A 21332-nucleotide genomic window follows, 5' to 3' on the forward strand; every position below is an offset into this window, starting at 1 on the left:
ATAAGACTGGTATAAATGAACATGACCTTGATAATAGTTGCCAGGAAAGTATAATTGACTGCTCAAGGCATTAATCAATGCCACCACTGCTCTTGCTACAAACATCTTCCATCTCTTATTGTATAATCAGAAGCAGTAAGATCAATTAAGAAACGTTAGCTACATTTTCTTCCAAGGTTATATATTTTGAACTTTTGTGGTTGATGGCTTAGCATTTACCTTCAAAATCTGCCTTTAAATTATTGAATCATCAGACACTTAGTTGGGTACATGTGCCTCCCACTTTGCATGACTGGGGCTGGAGATAGAAATGGTGAACATGATAAACACAGGCCCTGGTCTCAAGCATGAAGGTTGGAGGAGGACATAAGAAAGTAAAGAGAGTGTAATAGAGTAATGAGAGTGTAATAGAATAAAGAGGGTGTAATTGCCATGATATGAGGTAGGAAACACTGGGTGATGGAGAAATACCTGGGAAGGGTATCCAGTCTAGATTTGGAGTCAGAAAAGTCTTTTTGAGGGCATGATTGAAGCTGAATCCTAAAAAGTAGGATTGAATCAAGAAAAAGGCTGAAGAATTGTTCTAGAACCTCAGAATAAATGCTTGAAGGTGAGAGACAGCATGGAACATTACAGAAATGGAAAGCAGATCTATTTGATAAAGCTAGAGTTGGAAGGGGATTTTGGAATCAGTCACTCAAAATTGTTTGAGGTTGTCAAGTTCTTTTTCTGATATTCATTTTCCAAGGGTGTAAAATACAATGCAGTGGATGTCTTCTTACTCCTGTTTTATCTTTATCATTTTGACCATTGTCAAGCATACAATTCTGTGACATTAAGTACATTCAAATTACATTCTGGTGTGATCATTACCACCATCCACCTCCAGAGCTTTTTCATCCTCCCCAACTGAAACTCTGTACTTATTAAATAGTAACTCCCCATTGCCTTTCACCCAGTCCCTGGCAGCTACCATTCTACCTTTTGCTCTATGAGTTTGACTAATCTAGGAACTTCATATATGAGGAATTGTACAGTATTTGTCATTTTTTGACAGGTTTATTTCATTTGACAACATGTCTTTGAAGTTCGTCCATATTGTAGCATGTAACAGAATTCCCTTCCTTTTTAAGGCTGAATAATAGTCCATTGTATTTGTGAACCACTTTTTGTTTACCCATTCATCTGTCAATGGACACTTGGGTTACTTCCACTTTTCAACTATTGTGACTAATGCTGCCATAAACATAGGTGTACAAATATCTGTTGAAGTCCCTACTTTCACTTCTTTTGGGTAATAACCAGAGTGGAATTGCTGGATTATATGGTAATCCTATGTTTAAATTTTTGAGGAATCACCATACCATTTTCCACAGCAGTTGTATCATTTTTTATTCACCAGCAATGCACAAGAATTCCAATTTCTCCATATTCTTGCTAACACTTATTTTCTTTTCTTTTATGACAGCAATTCTAACGAATGTGAAGTAGTATCTCATTACGGTTTTGATTTGCATTTCCCTAATGACTAGTGATGTTGAACATATGACTAGTGATGTTGAACATCTTTTCACATGGTTTTGGCCATTTGTATATCATCTTTGGAGAAATGTCTATTCAAGTCCTTTGCTCATTTTAACATCCAATTGTTTGGGAGGTTTTGTTGTTGAATTGTGGGAGTTCTTTATTCTGGATATCCATTCTTAGATATATGATTTGGAAACATTTTCTCTCATTCTGTGGGCTGCCTTTTCACTCTATTGATATTGTTCTTTGCTGCACATAGTTTTTAATTGTGATAAAGTCCAGTATACCTTTTTTTTTCTTTTGTTGCTTGTGCTTTTGGTGTCATATCCAAGAAATCATTGCCAAAATGAATGTTATGAAGGTTTCCTCCTGTTTTCTTCTGAGAGTTGCATAGTTTTAGTTCTTAAACGTAATAGCTAAAAGGGTCTTATTGCTTCTGAATATTGCTTCTTTGATCCATTTTGAATTAATTTTTGTAAGTGGTATAAGTGGAATTGCCCATTTCTGGTGACCCTTTAGTCTGTTTGCCTTTTGACTCCTTCCTTGTTGAAATTTTCTCATTTTTACTTTCATCCATTCCTCTTAGAAGACTGAAGAAAAATGTATTGGAAATAATTGATACCAACCATGTTTTCTTGTAGAGTTACTATGGTATATCTTGCTTTGGTTTTTTAATTTTTATTTTTGTGTTTGTGTTTGTTTTGTTTTATAGAGGTTGGGTCTTGTTATACTGCCCAGGCTGGATTCAAACTCCTGGGCTCAAGCAATCCTACTGCCTCAGCCTACTCAATAGCTGGGATTATAGATATGCCATTGTGCCTGGCTCTCTTAAATGAGTCCTAACATTAGACTTGACAGAATTTTCATTTTCTCCCCACTGGTTTTACTACAACATTTTTTGTCTGCTTCTGTTACTTCATCCTCAGAATTCTTCCATGGTTGCATTTCAAAAATGTATCTCTTTGTTATTTTTTGCATCATTTTATTTTAGTATATACTCATTATGTGTTTTTTATCTTCTTAAATGGCAAGCTAAATTCATGTATTTTAAAGAATTTTGGCCGGGTGGGGTGGCTCAAGCCTGTAATCCCAGCACTTTGGGTGGCTGAGACGGGCGGATCACGAGGTCAGGAGATTGAGACCATCCTGGCTAACACAGTGAAACCCTGTCTCTACTAAAAAAATACAAAAAACTAGCCGGGTGAGGTGGCAGGCGCCTGTAGTCCCAGTTACTTGGGAGGCTGAGGCAGGAGAATGGCGTGAACCTGGGAGGCGGAGCTTGCAGTGAGCTGAGATCCAGCCACTGCACTCCAGCCTGGGCGACAGAGCGAGACTTTGTCTCAACAAAAAAAAAAAAAAAAAAAAAAAAGGAATTTTGTTTGTTTTTTTAAAAAAAAATTGCATTTGTCTATAAACTTACTCCTAATTAGTTTTAGCTGCATCTCACAATTTTTAATAAATAATATTTAAATCCTTCTCTTCTGAGTAGTTGTCATTGTCATTGTGATTTTTGAAATCCAAGAGTCATTTAAGGGTGTGGATGTAAATATCCAAACTTTTTCCCCCTTTTCTATTTTTAAATGTTTGCTTTGTGATTTAAGTATGTGTTGTAAGGCAAGTATATTATTGGTACTTTGGAATTCGCTGAACCCTTTTTTGTAATGACTAGATAATAAACTTGTAGATTGTCTATCTGTTCAAGGATGACTATTCCATATTTGTTGTGTGTACAACAGATCTATTAGAATCCTAATAGATCAACCTTATAAATTATGTTCTTTAGATCTTCTGTATATTAACGAACTTTCTCCCTGTAGGGTCTATTATTTCTTATGGAATTATGTTAAAATATTCTGGTATTTTCTAAGCTACATTTTTTGGTAATAGAAGCTCATATTTTTATATTCTTTTGATCATCTGTTCTTTTTACAACTATAATCAGTTCATTTTTAAAAATCACATTTTGTGTTTGTTACCTTAAATACAACTTTGTTGTTATATTAATATTAACATGACTGCTTTCTTTTTTTGTGTGCATACATATATATTTAGTTTTACTGTTTCAGTGTATTTTTAAGTATACGTATTATTAGAATATGGATTTTAAAAATCAACTAATTTTGTAATATTTGTCCTTTAATAGGTAAATGTAGCTCACTTGTATATACGCAGAAAAAAGTTATGATTATAAGAGCTGAGAAAGTCCAGAACTGAGATAACTTAGCTATCAATTGAGAGTATACTCTTGGTACCAAGCAAAAAATAAAAATAAAAATGCAACAGACACACAGCAAGAATGAGAGAAAGTCTTCAATGGTTATCAGAGAAAAAACAGAGATTACCTTAAAAGATAATAGTTTGTTGAAAGTTTCTTACTAGCAACAATAAATTCTACGAGACATGTGTGTTTTGAAATTTTGGTTTGTATATTTATTTTTAGTGGAAGAGCTCTGTTTATTTTCAGTTTTAGTTTGTTTTTCTTTTCTACACTATGTCCCTGTCTCCTTCCCTCCTGGGTTCAGTGCTCATTTATAATGGTTTTGAAATAAATAATTTCTATCTGACCTCAGGTCCCAGGCCATAACTGGGTCTCTTAATGACGCTTTAATGATACCCAGCAGTGATATTCTGGATACCACAGCTCACATGAGAGATACTTGGTGTTCGCTGTCTCTATCCAGCATCCGTGTCTGTCTCTTTCTCTCAGTCTACACAGCTTACCAAGAAAGCTATAACCACAGGAATTGGGCGGCAGCTTCTATTTTTATTTATTTATTTATTTACTTATTTAACATGATGTGGCTCTGTTGCCCAGGCTGGAGTGCAGTGGCGCCATCGCGGTTCGCTGAAGCCTTGACTTCCTGGGCTCAAGCGATCCCGCCACGTCAGCACCTGCGCCGGCCCGCCCCGCCCCGCCTCGGCCCGCCCCGCCCCTCCCCGCCTCGCCCCGCCTCGCCCCGCCCCGCGTAGCTGGGACTACAGTTGCAGGCCACCGTGTCCGGCTGGTCTTGAACTCCAGGGCTCCAGGGATCTTTCCGCCTCAGCCTCTCAAATTGTTGGAAATACAGACGTGAGCCACTGCGCCCAGCTAGGCAGCATGTTCATGCATCTTTCTCTTCCTTTTTAACCAGCTGAAGGGCCTCATTGCTTGTTTTGGATTCAGGCAGTAAGCCTGGTCCAGGTCATTTATCTAGTCTGAAGCACTTCTGTCCCTATTACATTGCTGGAGGCAGTTTCCTAACCTTCAATTTCTTTCTTCTTTTTTTTTTTTTTTTTTTTGAGACGGAGTCTCGCTCTGTCACCCAGGCTGGAGTGCAGTGGCCGGATCTCAGCTCACTGCAAGCTCCGCCTCCCGGGTTTACGCCATTCTCCGGCCTCAGCCTCCCGAGTAGCTGGGACTACAGGCGCCCGCCACCTCGCCCGGCTAGTTTTTTGTATTTCTTAATAGAGACGGGGTTTCACCGTGTTAGCCAGGATGGTCTCGATCTCCTGACCTCGTGATCCGCCCGTCTCGGCTTCCCAAAGTGCTGGGATTACAGGCTTGAGCCACCGCGCCCGGCCCAATTTCTTCTTTTAAGTACAAGACTGTAACTCACATGGCTTCAGACCAGCTAACCACTTTGCTTTTGCTTTCCTCTTATATTTTATGTATCTCTGTATTTTATTGGAGCAGAGTAAATATAAAAAAGCATGGACCTGCTCCCCGACCATGCTTTTTTTTTCTTCTGAAAAGTTAACACACATTAAAGTAGGATGTACACTTGATTTTTGTTAGTTGATTTCATTACAGGTATAATGTATAAGTCAGGAGGCTTCAAAGCTGTTTCTCAAGTTGCACGATAAATTTTCTGTTGTTCACTTTGTTACTTCATAAATTACTTAAATAGATGTATTCTTCAGTACAGGCACCACTGCTCACACCTGTAATATCAGCACTTTGGGAGGCTGAGGTGGGAGGATCACTTAAGCCCAGGAGGTAGTGGCTGCAGTGAGCCATGATCACGCCACTGCACTCCAGCAAGACCCTGTCTCAAAACTAAAAAAAAATCTGAAAATAAAGATAGAATAAAGGGCTAAAATATTCAACAATAATTTAAAATTGCAGTTTATATAGATCCCTATAATCTTATATGAACACAATTAAAAATACTACTTTAGACAATCTTCACCTCTTCAAATGTCCCCAAATAAAATATCACAGTGTCCTGACAGATGACGTCTACATTAAATTCCGGGGTAAATTAGCAGGTATTTATAACAAGAAAATTTGAAAATAGTATTAGACATTTAAATATTGGTGAGCCTTTTCTAATCAAACCCTTTAACCCAGAGGCAAGTAAGAAAATGTTAGAAGCTAAATCACCCTGTTTCTAACGCAGTGCTCCTTCCAGAGATGGCATCTCACACATACCTTCAACCCAACCACCTACATTATGATCACAGTCTCCTTTTCAATGCAAGAACAATTATAAATATACCTGCATATGAACGTGTAGACTCACTTAATCGTGATTTTCCAGGACTTGTAATAAAAAGCCACAAAGATACATGGGTTAGAAGAACTATCTGTAGTAAAGAGTGAACGCAAGCAAATTAAATCAAGAATTATTTTTCTCTAGATAGCTTATACATTCATCACAAAAGTTTACCTGAGAAAACGGTTCCTTTTTGTCTTCAAGTAAAGACTGGGGTGCTGATAGAAAATCCTTTTTCTCACAGCTCTCCTGGCTGATGAGCGTGTCCGCATAGTTGGGCTGGGGGAAAATCAGGTGGCTCTTCCGCGAGTCCGCAGTGAGGGAGACCTCGTGGGAATAGGTCTGCAGGAAAGCCCGCACCCCGTCCACGCCCACAAAGTGCGAGCCGGGCACTAAGCCGCCTCCCGAAGCCTGCAGCAGACGTGACTTGTGCCAGCGCCGAAGCCTGAGCGCCAGCAGCACGATGACAAAGGCCAGGAAGACGCAGGAGACCGCGGCCACCGCCACCACCAGGTACAGAGTGAGGTCCGAATCGTTGGGTTTGGCGGAGGGCTCGAGGCTGCCCAGATCGGCCAGGATGTCGGGGATCCTGTCTGCCACGGCCACGGTAAGCGTGACAGTGGCGGAGAGAGGGGGCTGGCCGTGGTCCTGGACGGCCACCACAAGGCTCTGCTTGAGCGCGTCTCTGTCCAGCAGGGCTCGCGCTGTGCGCACCTCGCCCGTGTGCAGCCCCACCGCGAAGAGTCCCGGTTCGCTGGCCTTGAGCAGGCGGTAGGATAGCCAAGCGTTCTGGCCCGAGTCTCTGTCCACTGCCACCACCTTGGTCACCAAGTAGCCGGGCTCTGCGGAGCGGGGCGCTAGCTCCACTCCTGTGGAACCATCTGTGGGGAGGGCGGGGTACAGGATCTCGGGCGGGTTGTCGTTCTGGTCCAGCACGAACAGGTTCAGCGACACGTTGCTGCTGAGGGGCGGGTCCCCACTGTCCTGCGCCATCACTTTCAGTTGCAAGTCCCGGAACTGCTCGTAGTCGAAGGATCGCAGCGCATACAGGACCCCAGTGTCGGAGTTGATGGAGACGTAGGCAGATAGGGGTGCTCCCTGGATGGTGTCCTCTATTAGGGAGTAAACGATTTGTGCATTCTCATTGCTGTCCGAGTCGTGGGCCCTCACAGAGAAGATGGAGGCTCCTCTGGGGTTATTTTCGGGAATGTAGGCAGAGTAGGAGTCCTGATGGAAGACTGGGGAGTTGTCATTGATATCTGTCACTAGCAGTGAAATGTGAGTTTCAGTAGACAGAGCTGGAGTTCCTTGGTCTGTTGCTGTTACTGTGATGTTGTACCCAGAGATAAGTTCTCTGTCCAGTGTTCTTTCAGTCACTAAACGGTAATAATTATCAACTAACTTTTCCAATTTAAAGGGTAAATTTCCAGGAATGAAACATGTGGTGTAGCCATTGTCTCCTGAGTCCTGGTCATGCACACTGATAAGAGCAATTATGGTCCCAGGAGGAAAGTTTTCTGGAACTGCAGTGGTGACAGAGGTGATGGTCACTTCTGGGGCATTGTCATTTACATCCAAAACTTTGATCAGTACCTTAGCTCTAGTCATGAGCCCCGCACCATCCTGGGCTTGAACTTCCATTGAATAAATTTTGTATTCTTCGAAATCTAGTGGTTCTTTATTTGATATTTCTCCTGTGTAAGAATCTAAATGAAATATTTGGGCCACTCTGTGGTCTACATTGTGAAAGGAGTACGTTACTTTCCCATTAGATCCCTCATCAGGGTCGGTGGCATTTACCATGAGCAGTCGAGTGCCCAGTGGCACGTTTTCGGGGACATTCATATGGTATTGTGCCTGAGTAAATGCTGGAGGATTGTCATTTGCATCCACCACCTGAATGTAAATTCTGAGGGTCCCTGAACGGACTGGGTCACCCCCATCAGAAGCTGTGAGGATGAGGTGGTGGACAGCTGCTTCTTCTCTGTCTAGGGGACTCCGCAGCACCATCTCTGGATGTTGGGGCCCATCGGCTCCCTGTTGCACATCCAGGGAGAAATGAGGGTTAGAACTGAGTTGGTAGCTCTGGAGTGAGTTCACACCCACATCAAGGTCTTGTCCAAATGGCAATGAGATTCTGGTACCTGGAGTGGTTATTTCATTCATTTTAAACTCCAGTTCCTCTAACTGGAATTGGGGAGTGTTGTCATTAATATCAATTATTTCTACTTCAACAGGGAAAAGCTTCATTTTATCCTCAACAAGGATATTAAAACTCACGAGACATGGCATGCGCTGAGCGCAGAGCTCTTCCCGGTCTATCCTGCCCGCGGTGATCAAGCTGCCACTTCTAGGATTCAGAGCGAAAAGCGGCATCCTACCTCTGGAGACGATGCGGACTCCGCGATCTGCCAGCTCCTGGGGTTGTAGCCCTAGGTCCTTGGCAATGTTGCCCACGAAGGAACCTTTGTCTGTCTCTTCCGGCACTGAGTAGTGAATATTCCCAGCCCCAGCTTCCAACAGCAGCTCCAGAGAAAGACACAGAAGCATCAGCCTGCTGCAGCCGGTCAGCTTTTTCTGAATCTTCATGGCTCTCTCACTTCGTAGTTTTCTTCCAGTCCAGTACCAAGGGTATCGTTCCTGCTTTTCTGAGCTGAAATTAACCCAATTTTCAGGAGAATTCTGAGTGGAGAGTCATCCAGAAGTAGGATTTAGGCAGTCTTGGACAGTCTGTTTTCAATCTGGCGGTTATGGAGGTTCTAAGAGGCACAAGAGCTTTTTTTTTCCCCCCTCCTCCTGAAGTGTGTGTACTGCCTGTATCTACCAGATTAGTGAACAGCGGCACCCAGAGTCCTAACCAGTTACTGCATTCCTAGAAAATACTTAAAACTTTCTCATTAACTTAATATTTTCTTAAGTTTTAGTCTATTGTCAAGGAAATCATTCTACAATATATGTATGAAAAGGAGAAACTATATGTTCACTTCCTTAAATGTGCCTAAATGTCACCAAATTGAAATATACAGGAGAATCTTAGTATTTTCATGCTATCTGCTTTCCTTGTTTGCTATTCAGGGAATGATAGTAAAAACCTAACATCTCAATGAGGACAAAATCATCTCTCCACTTTTTCTGTAGTAAAGCTTGACCACTTGATAATTTCCCAGGCCACATAGAGCAGCTCTCCTTTGACTAGAGGATGAAAAGTCTTGGAGGGAAAGATAATCTTTTAGAATATAAGCTAGACTTTAAAAAATTGTACCATCCCATTTCCTTCCCATTACGATTTGAATATTTATCAGAAACCTTGGGATTTTGAAGGGTATGGTTTAACCATATCCTTATTTTTCCTCTTCTTTTTTTGAAGTGTCTTTGCATTATGTAGGTTTTAAAAAATTCTTAAGATTCACCCAAAGGTAATACATTTTGAAAAAAAATAAAACTGGGCTCTTGGAATTTCATTGAAAAGTCACATGAATATATAATTTAGATTTCAAATTCCAGAGTCAAATTCTATATTATCCTTCACAGCTGAAAAGAAAAATGGTCTCATCTTTATTTTTAGATTGTCTCTTATAATATGTATTCCCCTGTAATTGTGCTTAATATTTTCTCCAAGAGAAGTTGGTTTTCTCCTAACAGTACTTTTTAACCAGTTAAGATGAGGATGTGGCCTTCTTTCTTTTAATCACTGCAGGATTAGCAAAGGGTTACTAATTAAAATGTCTCAGGCTTAGAGTGACTTACTTATCTTTACCCCAAAGTTAGAGAAGCATGCTATCCGCACTCCAGAGTCTGATATCTTCAGGAACAAATTGAGCGAGCCAACCCAATGACACCATGAATGAGAAAAGTTAAAAATAAGAAAAGAAAGAAAACAACGAAAGGTCTCAAGAATAGTTTTTGGAAAGAGAATTTTAGTTCTTATATAACTAAATCTACAGTTTCTCAGCTTCTCAAAGACAAGTATATGGAGCCAAAGAGTAGAAATTTAAAGATGCAATAAATCACCTTTGATACTGCAAGGAAGGAACTCTTTAACAGAGAACGTAACTTTCCAGAATACACATTAATAGGCACAAACTTTTCCCCAAAGAAACTGTGAGCTAATGAGGCAAATTAAAATATACATAAGAACTAGCAAGTAAACCTGTAGGGCTCCCTACTCTCAGCAACCAAAAACACGCAGGAGTGATTTATAAAAGGATGATAAGTATAAAATAAAAATGTTAAAATATCACACAAATACATTTGAATCAAATGTAACATTTAAAGCTTCATTGCTGGCCAGGCACAGTGGCTCATGCCTGCAATCCCAGCACTTTAGGAGGCCAAGGTGGGCAGATCACTTGAGGCCAGGAGTTTGAGACCAGCTTGATCAACATAGTGAACCCCGTTTCTACAAAAACAAAAACAAAACAAAACAAAGCTTCATAGCTGGCACTGCAGAGAATATCTGGTTGAAAGCTGTTTTTTGAGTTAATTTAAAGACATTAAGATTTTAAAAATATCTAAAGCCACACATACGTTGTAGGAACATGGCAAATTTCCTTCCTTTAAGTTGGAGACAACTCCATATTCAGGCTTGGACCAGAGATCTGGCTGAAAGCAGCCCCAGGCAATGGGGCTATAGAGGGCATTGCAGGTTCAGAAAGATGCCCAGAGTCACACTGAGGAGAAATAGCATGGAGATCAAGGCAAAGGCCATCCCAGGTTAAACTACAGCTGTTGGGTGCTGTCTGTTGCCTGCTGTTGGGTGCTGGGTGATTGCTGAGGTCTGGCAGCAACTCCTGCAAACTGTGAGCAGCAACCAGGTACAGCGTGATGATTCACCATTGAGCATGGTGACCAACAAACCTTGGCAGGTTACATCTCTGTTACCCACAGTGACACAGCACGCATCTAGCTCGTGCACATCCCTAGTTTGAAGAGCCACATTAGCTGACCTGAAGCACGATAGGACAGTCAGCCTTTGTGCCCCAGCTGGTGTCCACTTTGGTGATGGGATAGCTCAGTTGCATTGTGAGTGGTGCAGCATCAAAGAGGGCCCCACCTGGCTGTAACTCCTGGCGTAGTGTCCTTGCATTTTCACAATGGTCATCCACCATCACATGCAAGTTCAGGATGATACTGAGCAAGTTGAACCCTGGTCACTGGCCCGCAGAGTCAGCTCAAAGATAGTCTGCATGAACACCACAGCACTTTGCACTCACTGACATGCAGAATGACAGTGCCCACAGTGGCAGGTCACTGGTCAAGAAGAAACAGGAGGCATATGGGACCCTAAGTCAGGGTGGGAAGTGCTAAAGTATGTGATGGAGGTTCTGGGTAGTGTTTCCAGTCACCCAAAAGAAATAGGAGGCTTGTTGATGAATGAGCATTTTTGTGGATGCCGATGATATGCAGGGTGATGCAGGAGAGGGACAGTTTGTCCTTGTTGGTGGTTCTGATGGTGACATTGTCCTTCAGGGTCTGCTACCAGTTTAGAATTCCATCTGTGAGTAGCTGACAAAGAATTACATCATAATTCTTGGAGGTGAATTGTTGGCCAGTATGATCATTTCTCTCTATAATAATTTTCATCTTTCATTTAAGGTCTCTTAGTCCTATTGTTTTGGTTAGGGCAACCACAGTTCTTACCTCTGATAGGACTAGACGCCAAACTGAAAGTCACCTGCACTGACTGCATTCATTTCAACCAGGACTCTGAAGTGGGCCCTCAAACTGCCTCCAGTCTTATATTCCATGCTGTAACTGTTACTCTTCAGAATCAAGTATTTCTGTCATTATTGGACAGGAAATATATTCTGTATGCCCTGTAAAATTGTGTAGAAAGATCAGGAGAACTCTATATTGAAGATATTGTCTAGGTCATTGGGGATCACCTGAAGAATGAAGAGGAGGAGGTGGTGGGCATGTTCTCCTGCAGGCTAACCCCACTTACACATTGCTCAATATCTGATGACTGGCATTGCCATCCAAGGCCTGTGTCTTGCCCTGAGCTGTTCTGCCCCCTCCCCATCACTAAATGGTGGCAGCTCTGCTCCTCTGGTTCAGGGTTTCTTTTTTTTTCCTTTTCTCTTTTCTTTTCTTTTCTTTTCTAAGAGATGGGGTCTGGCTATGTTACTGAGGCTGGAATGCAGTGGCTATTCACAGTTGTGCTCATAGCGCACTGCAGCCTCTAGCTGGTATCAAGCAATCCTCCTGCCTCGGCCTCCTGAGTAACAGGGACCACAGGAGTGCCCCACTGCACAGGCTCAGGGATTCTTCAATAGCAGCAATTCAGAGTACATACTGCTGTAGTACTCTCCTTTACTTCTAGGGGAAGAGGAGATGGCTATTAAAATTAATCTGATATATTTGTACAGAGTTACTGCCAGTGTTCAAAATCTACTGCGGGCTTAAGAGTAAAAGTTCCTCTTATTAAGATGTTTTCCAGAATTTCCAAAACGTGTGCTAAAAGCCATTTTATTTATATCCAAGATGCATACGTTTGTATGAAAAACATTTATATGATTTTTCAGTACCTTCAAATTCAAATGGCCGAGGGTCTTCCTTGGGCATAACTGCTAGATCTATCCTGTCATTCTCAAGCTCCTCTCTGGCTCATTCTCCAGCTGTATGTAAAGAGAGGCTTCTCAGCACTTACCCGTAGTTTTTCCCGTCACCGAGACACAGATCTTCTGAGAGATTACCAACCTTTCAACCCCTAGCCTTCTCTTCCAGAATCTTACAGCGTATCAGCTACGTAGAATAAGACCTCAGGCAGGGAAACAGCGATTCCTGCACTCCTCACACCTTCCTTATGGGGGACTTCTTCCTCTGTTTCTTCTTCTTGCTGGTACTCAGATCCGAATACCTCTCTCTACCGTTGCTCCCTGCTTCCTGCTCCCTGCGATGCTCAGGAATAAAAGGCAGCTCCTCACTCTGGGTCACTAGACATCGTGAGATTCCTGACCAAGATATTTGGAGCAGATTGCGAGAGAGACAGCAGGCAGAGTCCTCTCCTATAGTGTTTCTAAAAAGCCTGCAGGGACTGCTGCGTCAGTGGATTGCTTTGTTTCCCTCCAGCCACGGATTGGCGGACAGCGGCACCCAGAGGCCCAGTATGATATCCCTAGCAGGTTAGTTTTCAAGGTCCTCACAAGAGACTGTATTGGCTTTTTTCTCAAGACATATTTTAAAATACCAGCTGCTTTACTAAGAAGGGTGCAAATCATTATTTTTGATAAAATATTAACAAAATCATCATTTCACAAAATTTAATGCAAACGTTTTATTAAAATTCTTATTTTTTTTTTTTTTTTTTTTTGAGACAGAGTCTTGCTTTGTCACACAGGCTGGAGTGCAGTGGCGTGATTACAGCTCACTGCAACCTCCGCCTCAAGGGTTCAAACAATTCTCCTGCCTCAGGCTCCCGAGTAGCTAGGACTACAGCTACACGCCACGATGCTCGACTAATTTTTTTTTTTTTTTTTTTTTTGAGACAGAGTCTCACTCTGTCGCCCAGGCTGGAGTGCAGTGGCCGGATCTCAGCTCACTGCAAGCTCCGCCTCCCGGGTTCACGCCATTCTCCTGCCTCAGCCTCCCGAGTAGCTGGGACCACAGGCGCCCGCCACCTCGCCCGGCTAGTTTTTTTTGTATTTTTTAGTAGAGACGGGGTTTCACCGTGTTAGCCAGGATGGTCTCGATCTCCTGACCTCGTGATCCACCCGTCTCGGCCTCCCAAAGTGCTGGGATTACAGGCTTGAGCCACCGCGCCCGGCCCCCTAATTTTTGTATTTTTAGTAGAAACGGAGTTTTGCCATGTTGGCCAGGATGGTCTCGAACTCCTGACCTCAGGTAATTCATCCGCCTCGACCTCCCAAAGTGCTGGGATGACAGGCGTGAGCCACCGCACCCATACTAAAATTCATTAAAATTCGACTAAGAATTCTTACAAATTTTTCCCTCTTGATGTTTTCTTTTCAAGATGACACACTATTGAAACTTATTTTTCATGAAAATGGCTACTCAAGAAATTATCCACTGTAAAAAATTATTATAAAAAATTCACTGTAAATTCAATATATTAAAGGAGAAAATTTCACTATAAAAGGTGGAAAATACTGATAAAAATGTAAAATTGAGTAACTGCATTATGTAACTACTGATATAAAGAATTTACATTCGATGCTTATCCATACTTTAAAAATAGATATATACTTTTATAATTACAAAAATAATCAGCTCATTTATGGATACTATTGGTTGTTCATGCCCTTTTTCCTCTTGTAATACTTCCTTTTAGTTTAGGTTTTCACCCTTCATGTACCTAGGGAAGCAGAACCTATTCAGAGCTGTAGTAGGTTCTGATAAATTTAATCTAATAATGATAATCTCATCCTCTTGACAGTGCTTAGTTAGGAATACAGACTTAAAATAATAAGCAGGGTTTCTCAACCTTGGTACTATTTTGAGCCATATAATTCTTTGTGGTGGGGAGCTGTTCTGTGCCTTGTAGAATGTTCAGCAGTATCCCTGGCCTCTATGTACTAGATACCAGTAGGACCCACCCCCCACAGTTGTGACAACCATAAATATCTCCAGACATTACCAAATGTCTCTTCACCTCTCCCCATTTTCAGAAACACAGGCTTAGGGTATTTCCCTAGTGAGTATTAATGAGCCAAGAATAGGAACATGGCCTAAGTTGGTCCAATTGGATTGAAAGACTGCTTGGGGAGAGTGACTCTCTTGTCACGGACAAGGAAGAAAGTTCTCCAGTTATTGCTGCTGGCTGGTATCTTGTGACTGCAGCCTTTGGAATTCTACAAGGAGAGGAAAGCAGAGCTGAAACAATAATAGAAAAAGTATAAATAAGTGCTTATTCTTCAAAATTATGAAGAAAAAACAATTTGTGCTATACCATGATTGTATCTGGCCTAGAGGCACTGAAACTTCTAGACCTGCCTGTCCACTAGAGTAACAACCAGCCACATGTGGTCCCTGAGAACTTGAAATGCAGCTAGTCCAAACTGAGATGTGCTGTAAGTGCAAAACACACACTAGGTGTTGAAGATTTAGTACAAAACAAGAATGTAAAATGTATTATTAATATATTTACATTATTGTAAAAATATGTTGCAATTATATCTTAGATATACTGGATTAAAATTATTGAAGTTTCACCTGTTTCTTTTTGCTATTTGAATGTGGCTACCAGATAACCTAAAATCACATCTATGGCTCACCATCTGTGGCCCACATTATATTTCTATTGGACAAAGCTGCGCTGGACTACCTGTTTTTTGGGATCATAGATTTTCTTACCGTTTAAACCAGTGTAAATTAGATTTTAATGTTTTTCCTATAGAAAACATCCTACTAGATACAGGAACTGCTATATATTTTTAGTTAGCCTTTTTACCTTTAAAATATATGGTGATATAGCAATATGTAAGTTGGCTTTTCTGTGGTATTTGCTATTTCCTCACCCCTATAATTTTCTACCTCCTAAATATAAGCAGGATTTCTCCCATCACCCATAATTTAACCTCCAAAGTATAAGCAGCCCTTTAAAGAACTAAAAAGTGTATTAAAGGGCTGCTTATACTTTGGAGCCCTTTAAGGAACTAGAAAGTGTATTAAATGGAATTTTCAAACATACACAATTATTAGTAACCTGATTGCCACACTCCTTAATGACAGGCAGAAAGCCTTTGGAGGACTTGTTACCACACCGGGGAATTTATTGCTCTCCCCAAATCTTTTGTTCACTACTATCACAGATATTCCATGGAACAACCACAGGAGTGTAATTCATCAATTCAGAGTTTTTCTGAATGTCTAATGGAATTTAAAAAAAAAAAACTGGGGATTTATCAGTAGACATTAAGATAATGTGATGTGGCAGAGGCCTTAGGCCTTAGTGATAGGCAGAGGTCTGCCACATCACATTATCTTTTTTTTTTTTTTTTTTTTTTTGAGATGGAGTTTTGCTCCAGTGTTGCCCAGGCTGGGGTGCAATGGCACAATCTTGGCTCACTGCAACCTTTGCTTCCCGGGTTCAAGCAATTCTCCTGCCTCAGTCTCCCGAGTAGCTGGGATTACAGGTGCCTGCTGCCAAGCCTGGCTAATTTTAAAAAATATTTTTAGTAGAGATGGGGTTTCACCATGTTGGAGAGGCTGGTCTTGAATTCCTGACCTCAGGCAATCCACCTGCCTTGGCCTCCCAAAGTGCTGGGTTTACAGGCATGAGCCACTGCACCCAGCAGATTATCTTAATGTTTACTGATAAACCCAATTTTGAAAAATATTTAGGGTCAATATAATTTCCTCTCCTAAAAACAGCATATAGAAAATGTGTTAAACTCAAAAACAGAAAATATATTTTAGGACTGAAGGAGTTAGATACATTAAGAAAACCTTAGTTAATCCTTTTAACTATGTCTGGCAATATTCCATGTAAAAAAAGGTTTAGAAACTAAAATATATAGTAATTTTGGAAAATGAAAAATTGGATACAATTTATTTCAAGTTAACTTCTATGATAAGAATATTTGAGCATCATAAAACTCATAGGGAAGATGCTGAGTAATATTTGGATTATTTTCAAGTATAATTACTTCACATTTTATATGGCTAAATAAAACATGGCCAGGCGAGGTGGCTCATGCCTGTAGTAGAAAAAGCTTTATCTTTGAAAAAGAGGTATAGGTAAGTCAGCTAACATTCTTCAACACATTATAAGCAAAGAGAAATAATTTACAGTTATCTGGAAGGGCATACTTTCTCTTTTAAAATTAACATTAAGAACCAAACTAACCTCAGGTCATTTTAATTTCCTCCCACGACAGTATCTCATTCTAGCTAAACCACATTCACACACACTATTAGCAAACCTCCCCACCTCATAACAATTAGCATTGTCCTTGACTAGAGAGGAAATGTATGTAAAGTGGCTCTATCTCATTTTAAAGTGACAAAGAATGTATTTTCTCTCACAAATCACTACAGGATTTAAGACTATGATCTTTCTAGATAGATCAACTTTTTCATTCAATTAGCAAATATTTTTTGTGTATCTCCCATGTTCTGGTAGTAGGCACTGGGACACAATGACCAGGATAGAAAAAGATCACTATCATGGAGCTCTCAATCATACAGGAATAAAGTGAATTTTGGAAATGTTAATTACATCTTAAGAGAATTCTCTTAAATTTAGGGGCAATTGGTAATATTTTAGAGGATAGAAATTAAATGTTAATGGCCTTGATGCTCTACCAGATATTTTAAAAATAAATGGAAATAAATAGAAATAAGTACCAACTGTTACCCAGTTATGTCAAAATACTAAAAATATGTGTTGATGAATACCTGACCCTCCAAAGAAAAGACAAGCACAAAACAGCAAAATAGTAGAGGTGGAGTTAAAAAAAATGTCAAAGTATTTAAAATTACTTGTACATGAGAAGCAGGAAACAATACTTCAATTATGTCTACTTTAACCAGATGCTCAGTCTATCAGACAATTCTGTCCAAAATGAACCTGTGCTTGCAGAAGAACACTTCCTTCTCTGCTTACATTTACATCTAAATCAAGCATATAAAAAGGAATCACCCTTGTTTCCTCAGGAGTATTACAGAACAGAAGGAAACCCAGAGACACAATTCCCCTACAGGGAATTATATTAAACAAAATATAGACTTTGGGCCAGGCACGGTGGCTCACACCTATAATCCCAGTACTTTGGGAGGCCAAGACAGGCAAATCACCTCAGGTCAGGAGTTGGAGACCAGCCTGGCCAACATGGTGAAACCCCTTCTCTACTAAAAATACCAAACTTAGCTGGGGTAGTGGAAGGTGCCTGTAATCCCAGCTACTCAAGAGGCTGAGGCAGGAGAATCGCTTGAACCCTGGAGGTGCAGATTGCAGTGAGCCAATATTGTGCCACTACACTCAAGCCTGGGTGACAGCCTAGACTCCATTTCCAAAACAAACAAACAAACAAACAAACAAACATAGAGAGGTTTAGAATTATATAGTGAGCTCCATGTCCTCCTCACTCCATTGATTTGGGTTCTTTAAAATCCACTGTATAGTAGCTACACATTCTTGTATTGGCACCAGATTGGCTAGACCCTAGGAAGCATCCGAGATGTTTCCAGAAGCAAAGACGCTTACTGCCAGGCGTCCCCCATCTCCCGGAATCACCCGGAAGTCTAGAAGCCATCCGGCCCCACAGCGATCCCTTAAAAGTGCTGGCTTAGCGGGGGACGAATCCGTGTCTTTCTTGTAACTTCCAAGCTCTAAATAGTTTGAAACCAACAGCTCTTCGAAAACACTATCATTTTCATCCCAGAAAAGCAAGTTCTCGCGAAAAGACGACTTTCACGCTGGGCAGCGTAATTGCGCTATTGCGCCTGCGCGCGCCGAGGCTCCGCCCTTCCGGCCGGAGGGGCTGTCACTCACATCCACCTCCCGCCCCGCGTCGTGACGTAGCACTTCCGTTTTCTCTGGGCAAGCGGTCGAACGGAGGGCCGGCGAGGTGCCGGGTCTGGTTCTCCGAGCTGCGCCTCTCGGCAAGATTTCGCGTTGCCCATCCTGGGCTTTCATCAGTAATCGATAGTGGATCACTCTGCCAAGCGGCAGGAAGAATTAAGGAAACGACAAGGAGACGCTCGGCTGCCTCCCGCTTTGCTCCTTGCGGCCTCCTCTTCCCTTCGCTCCGGCCCGGTGAAACTGAACTTATAATCGTCACTGGATTGTAAGTACCCGAGGCGAAGAGAGCTCACTGAGCCCTGATGTTTTGAGTGTCTGTTCCGGGAGAGTTTGTAAATTGAGAGTATCTCTGCTGGCCTTTCTGGGCCGAAAACCGTTCCGCGGGAGCCGCCATTTGCTTTCCTGCTTCCTAGCTAGGTAGCTGTCTCCGCGTTGTCGGGCAGCGGCACCTAGAGGTTGGGACTTGGCATTGCATCTGATTTAATGAACTTAAGTCTGTGAATAAGCCTTTGTGTTAACGACTGGTATTTGGTCACAGCATATTTAGAGAAAAGACTTGGAGCTTAAATAAAAACGAAGGCAAAATAGACGCTAAGCTGCTGATCTACAGAGAACTTCTTGTAATTAAAATATTTCAATTCATAGCGAACTGGTGTTTTAAACTATTGCAGTAGCTGGAACTTTTTACAGTAACCATCATTTATTGGAGAAGTGAGTCACAAAGAAATAAAAATGAGTAAAAGCAAAGATGATGCTCCTCACGAACTGGAGAGCCAGTTTATCTTACGTCTGCCTCCAGAATATGCCTCTACTGTGAGAAGGGCAGTACAGTCTGGTCATGTCAACCTCAAGGACAGACTGACAATTGAGTTACATCCTGATGGGCGTCATGGAATCGTCAGAGTGGACCGTGTTCCATTGGCCTCAAAATTGGTAGACCTGCCCTGTGTTATGGAAAGCTTGAAAACCATTGATAAGAAAACCTTTTACAAGACAGCTGATATCTGTCAGATGCTTGTATCCACAGTTGATGGTGATCTCTATCCACCTGTGGAGGAGCCAGTTGCTAGCACTGATCCTAAAGCAAGCAAGAAAAAGGATAAGGACAAAGAGAAAAAGTTTATCTGGAACCACGGAATTACTCTGCCTCTGAAGAATGTCAGGAAGAGAAGGTTCCGGAAGACAGCAAAGAAGAAATATATTGAATCTCCAGATGTGGAAAAAGAAGTGAAACGATTGCTGAGTACAGATGCTGAAGCTGTTAGTACTCGGTGGGAAATAATTGCTGAAGATGAAACAAAGGAGGCAGAAAATCAAGGCCTGGATATCTCTTCTCCAGGAATGTCTGGTCACAGGCAGGGCCATGACTCATTAGAACATGATGAGCTTCGGGAGATATTCAATGACCTCAGCAGCAGCAGTGAGGATGAAGATGAGACCCAGCATCAAGATGAAGAAGATATAAACATCATTGACACTGAGGAAGATCTGGAGAGACAACTACAGGACAAGCTAAATGAATCAGATGAACAGCACCAGGAAAATGAGGGAACCAATCAGCTGGTTATGGGAATTCAGAAGCAGATTGACAACATGAAAGGCAAGCTCCAAGAGACCCAGGACAGGGCAAAACGACAAGAGGATCTCATCATGAAAGTGGAAAATCTGGCTCTCAAGAACAGATTTCAGGCTGTACTGGATGAGCTCAAACAAAAGGAAGACCGAGAAAAGGAGCAACTCAGCTCTTTGCAAGAAGAGCTAGAATCACTCCTAGAGAAGTAAAAAGAACTGATTCTTAATTTCAGTGTTCAGACTGGTCAGCATTAGAAAATTCTTGGCTTTATTACTTGTACTGGATATTAACACCTTGCACTTCCTAGTCCCTCTAATGCTGTGTGTTTTGTTAAGTTCTTTCATTTGTTTGTAGTTTTGTTTTTCAGCAAATTTACATTGTTTTGCTAGGTGTTCATCCTATAAGAAGCAGGATTGTATAGGCAGAAAAATGATAGTAGGAAAGTTGCAGGATTAGTGGAATGTATGGTTCAACCTTAATTATAGCTCCACTGCAGGACTTTGCTGTTTCTCCATTTTCTAGAAGCTGCTGTTGCTGCCTTATGATGACATGAGATCAATAAGAAGAACCTAGTCTAGAGACAGTGATGCTAGTTTGCATATGTTTTCCCATGCAATAGCTGTTTTCCCAGTTACTCAAAGCAGTTTCCCATATGTAGAGATGCAAATTTTATTAAGTTGTTTACAATACAATAAATAAAAGCATCTGTTTTTCACTTTGTAGTGTATCTTGTTCTTTCATGGTTGGTGGGAGTCAGGTCCCTTTTGAGGTGGTTTCGTGGTGGAGTTTAGTGACTAAGAAATTTGATCCAGTTCTGCAGGTAGAGGCAGTTTGGTTTATGAAAAAAAGCAACACAGCAGGGGTAAAGAAATTGGGAATTGTCATGTTTGCATCATATTAAGATTCCAGTTCTATCTGATCTACTTGAAAGCTGGGAAACATTAGATACAGAGCTTTCTTAAACTACCCTAATTTTTGTAGATGAAGGCCTTCGTGCCTTTTTTAAAAAGCTTACTAAATCTACCTGCACAAAATGTTGGAAACAAAGCAGTGGTTATCAAGTGCAGTCCAATGAATCATTCCATTGGTTTGGATTAAGATTTTATTTCTATTTTTCTTCAGTTGAGTTCTTATAATTAATAATCTGAGAACTGAGGTCATTTATCAATGTCATTTCATCAAAATTGCTCATAAAGTAAGTCGGTACCAAATTTCTCATGCTTTAAAGATAATCTAATGCCTCACAACATGAGCTATTTTTGAAAAATCAGTT

At 41.3% G+C, this 21332-nt stretch overlaps 2 protein-coding genes across 2 annotated transcripts; one reads left to right on the plus strand and one right to left on the minus strand.

Moving 5' to 3' along the window:
* Window positions 1-4489: 4489 nt before the first annotated feature.
* LOC139355331 (protocadherin gamma subfamily A, 1) lies at window positions 4490-13322 on the minus strand. Its single transcript, XM_071098279.1, has one exon. The coding sequence runs from the start codon at window positions 8589-8591 to the stop codon at window positions 6126-6128; it is 2466 nt and encodes an 821-aa protein (XP_070954380.1). The 5' UTR covers window positions 8592-13322; the 3' UTR covers window positions 4490-6125.
* A 5153-nt stretch (window positions 13323-18475) lies between these two features.
* LOC105466996 (TATA-box binding protein associated factor 7) lies at window positions 18476-20774 on the plus strand. The gene has a single exon (XM_011716272.2). It carries the CDS (start codon window positions 19219-19221, stop codon window positions 20266-20268), a length of 1050 nt encoding a protein of 349 aa, XP_011714574.1. The 5' UTR covers window positions 18476-19218; the 3' UTR covers window positions 20269-20774.
* The last annotated feature ends 558 nt before the right edge of the window (window positions 20775-21332 follow it).

The sequence above is a fragment of the Macaca nemestrina genome, chromosome 6 (genome assembly GCF_043159975.1).
Source record: "Macaca nemestrina isolate mMacNem1 chromosome 6, mMacNem.hap1, whole genome shotgun sequence".
In the NCBI taxonomy this organism is placed as follows: Eukaryota; Metazoa; Chordata; class Mammalia; order Primates; family Cercopithecidae; genus Macaca; species Macaca nemestrina.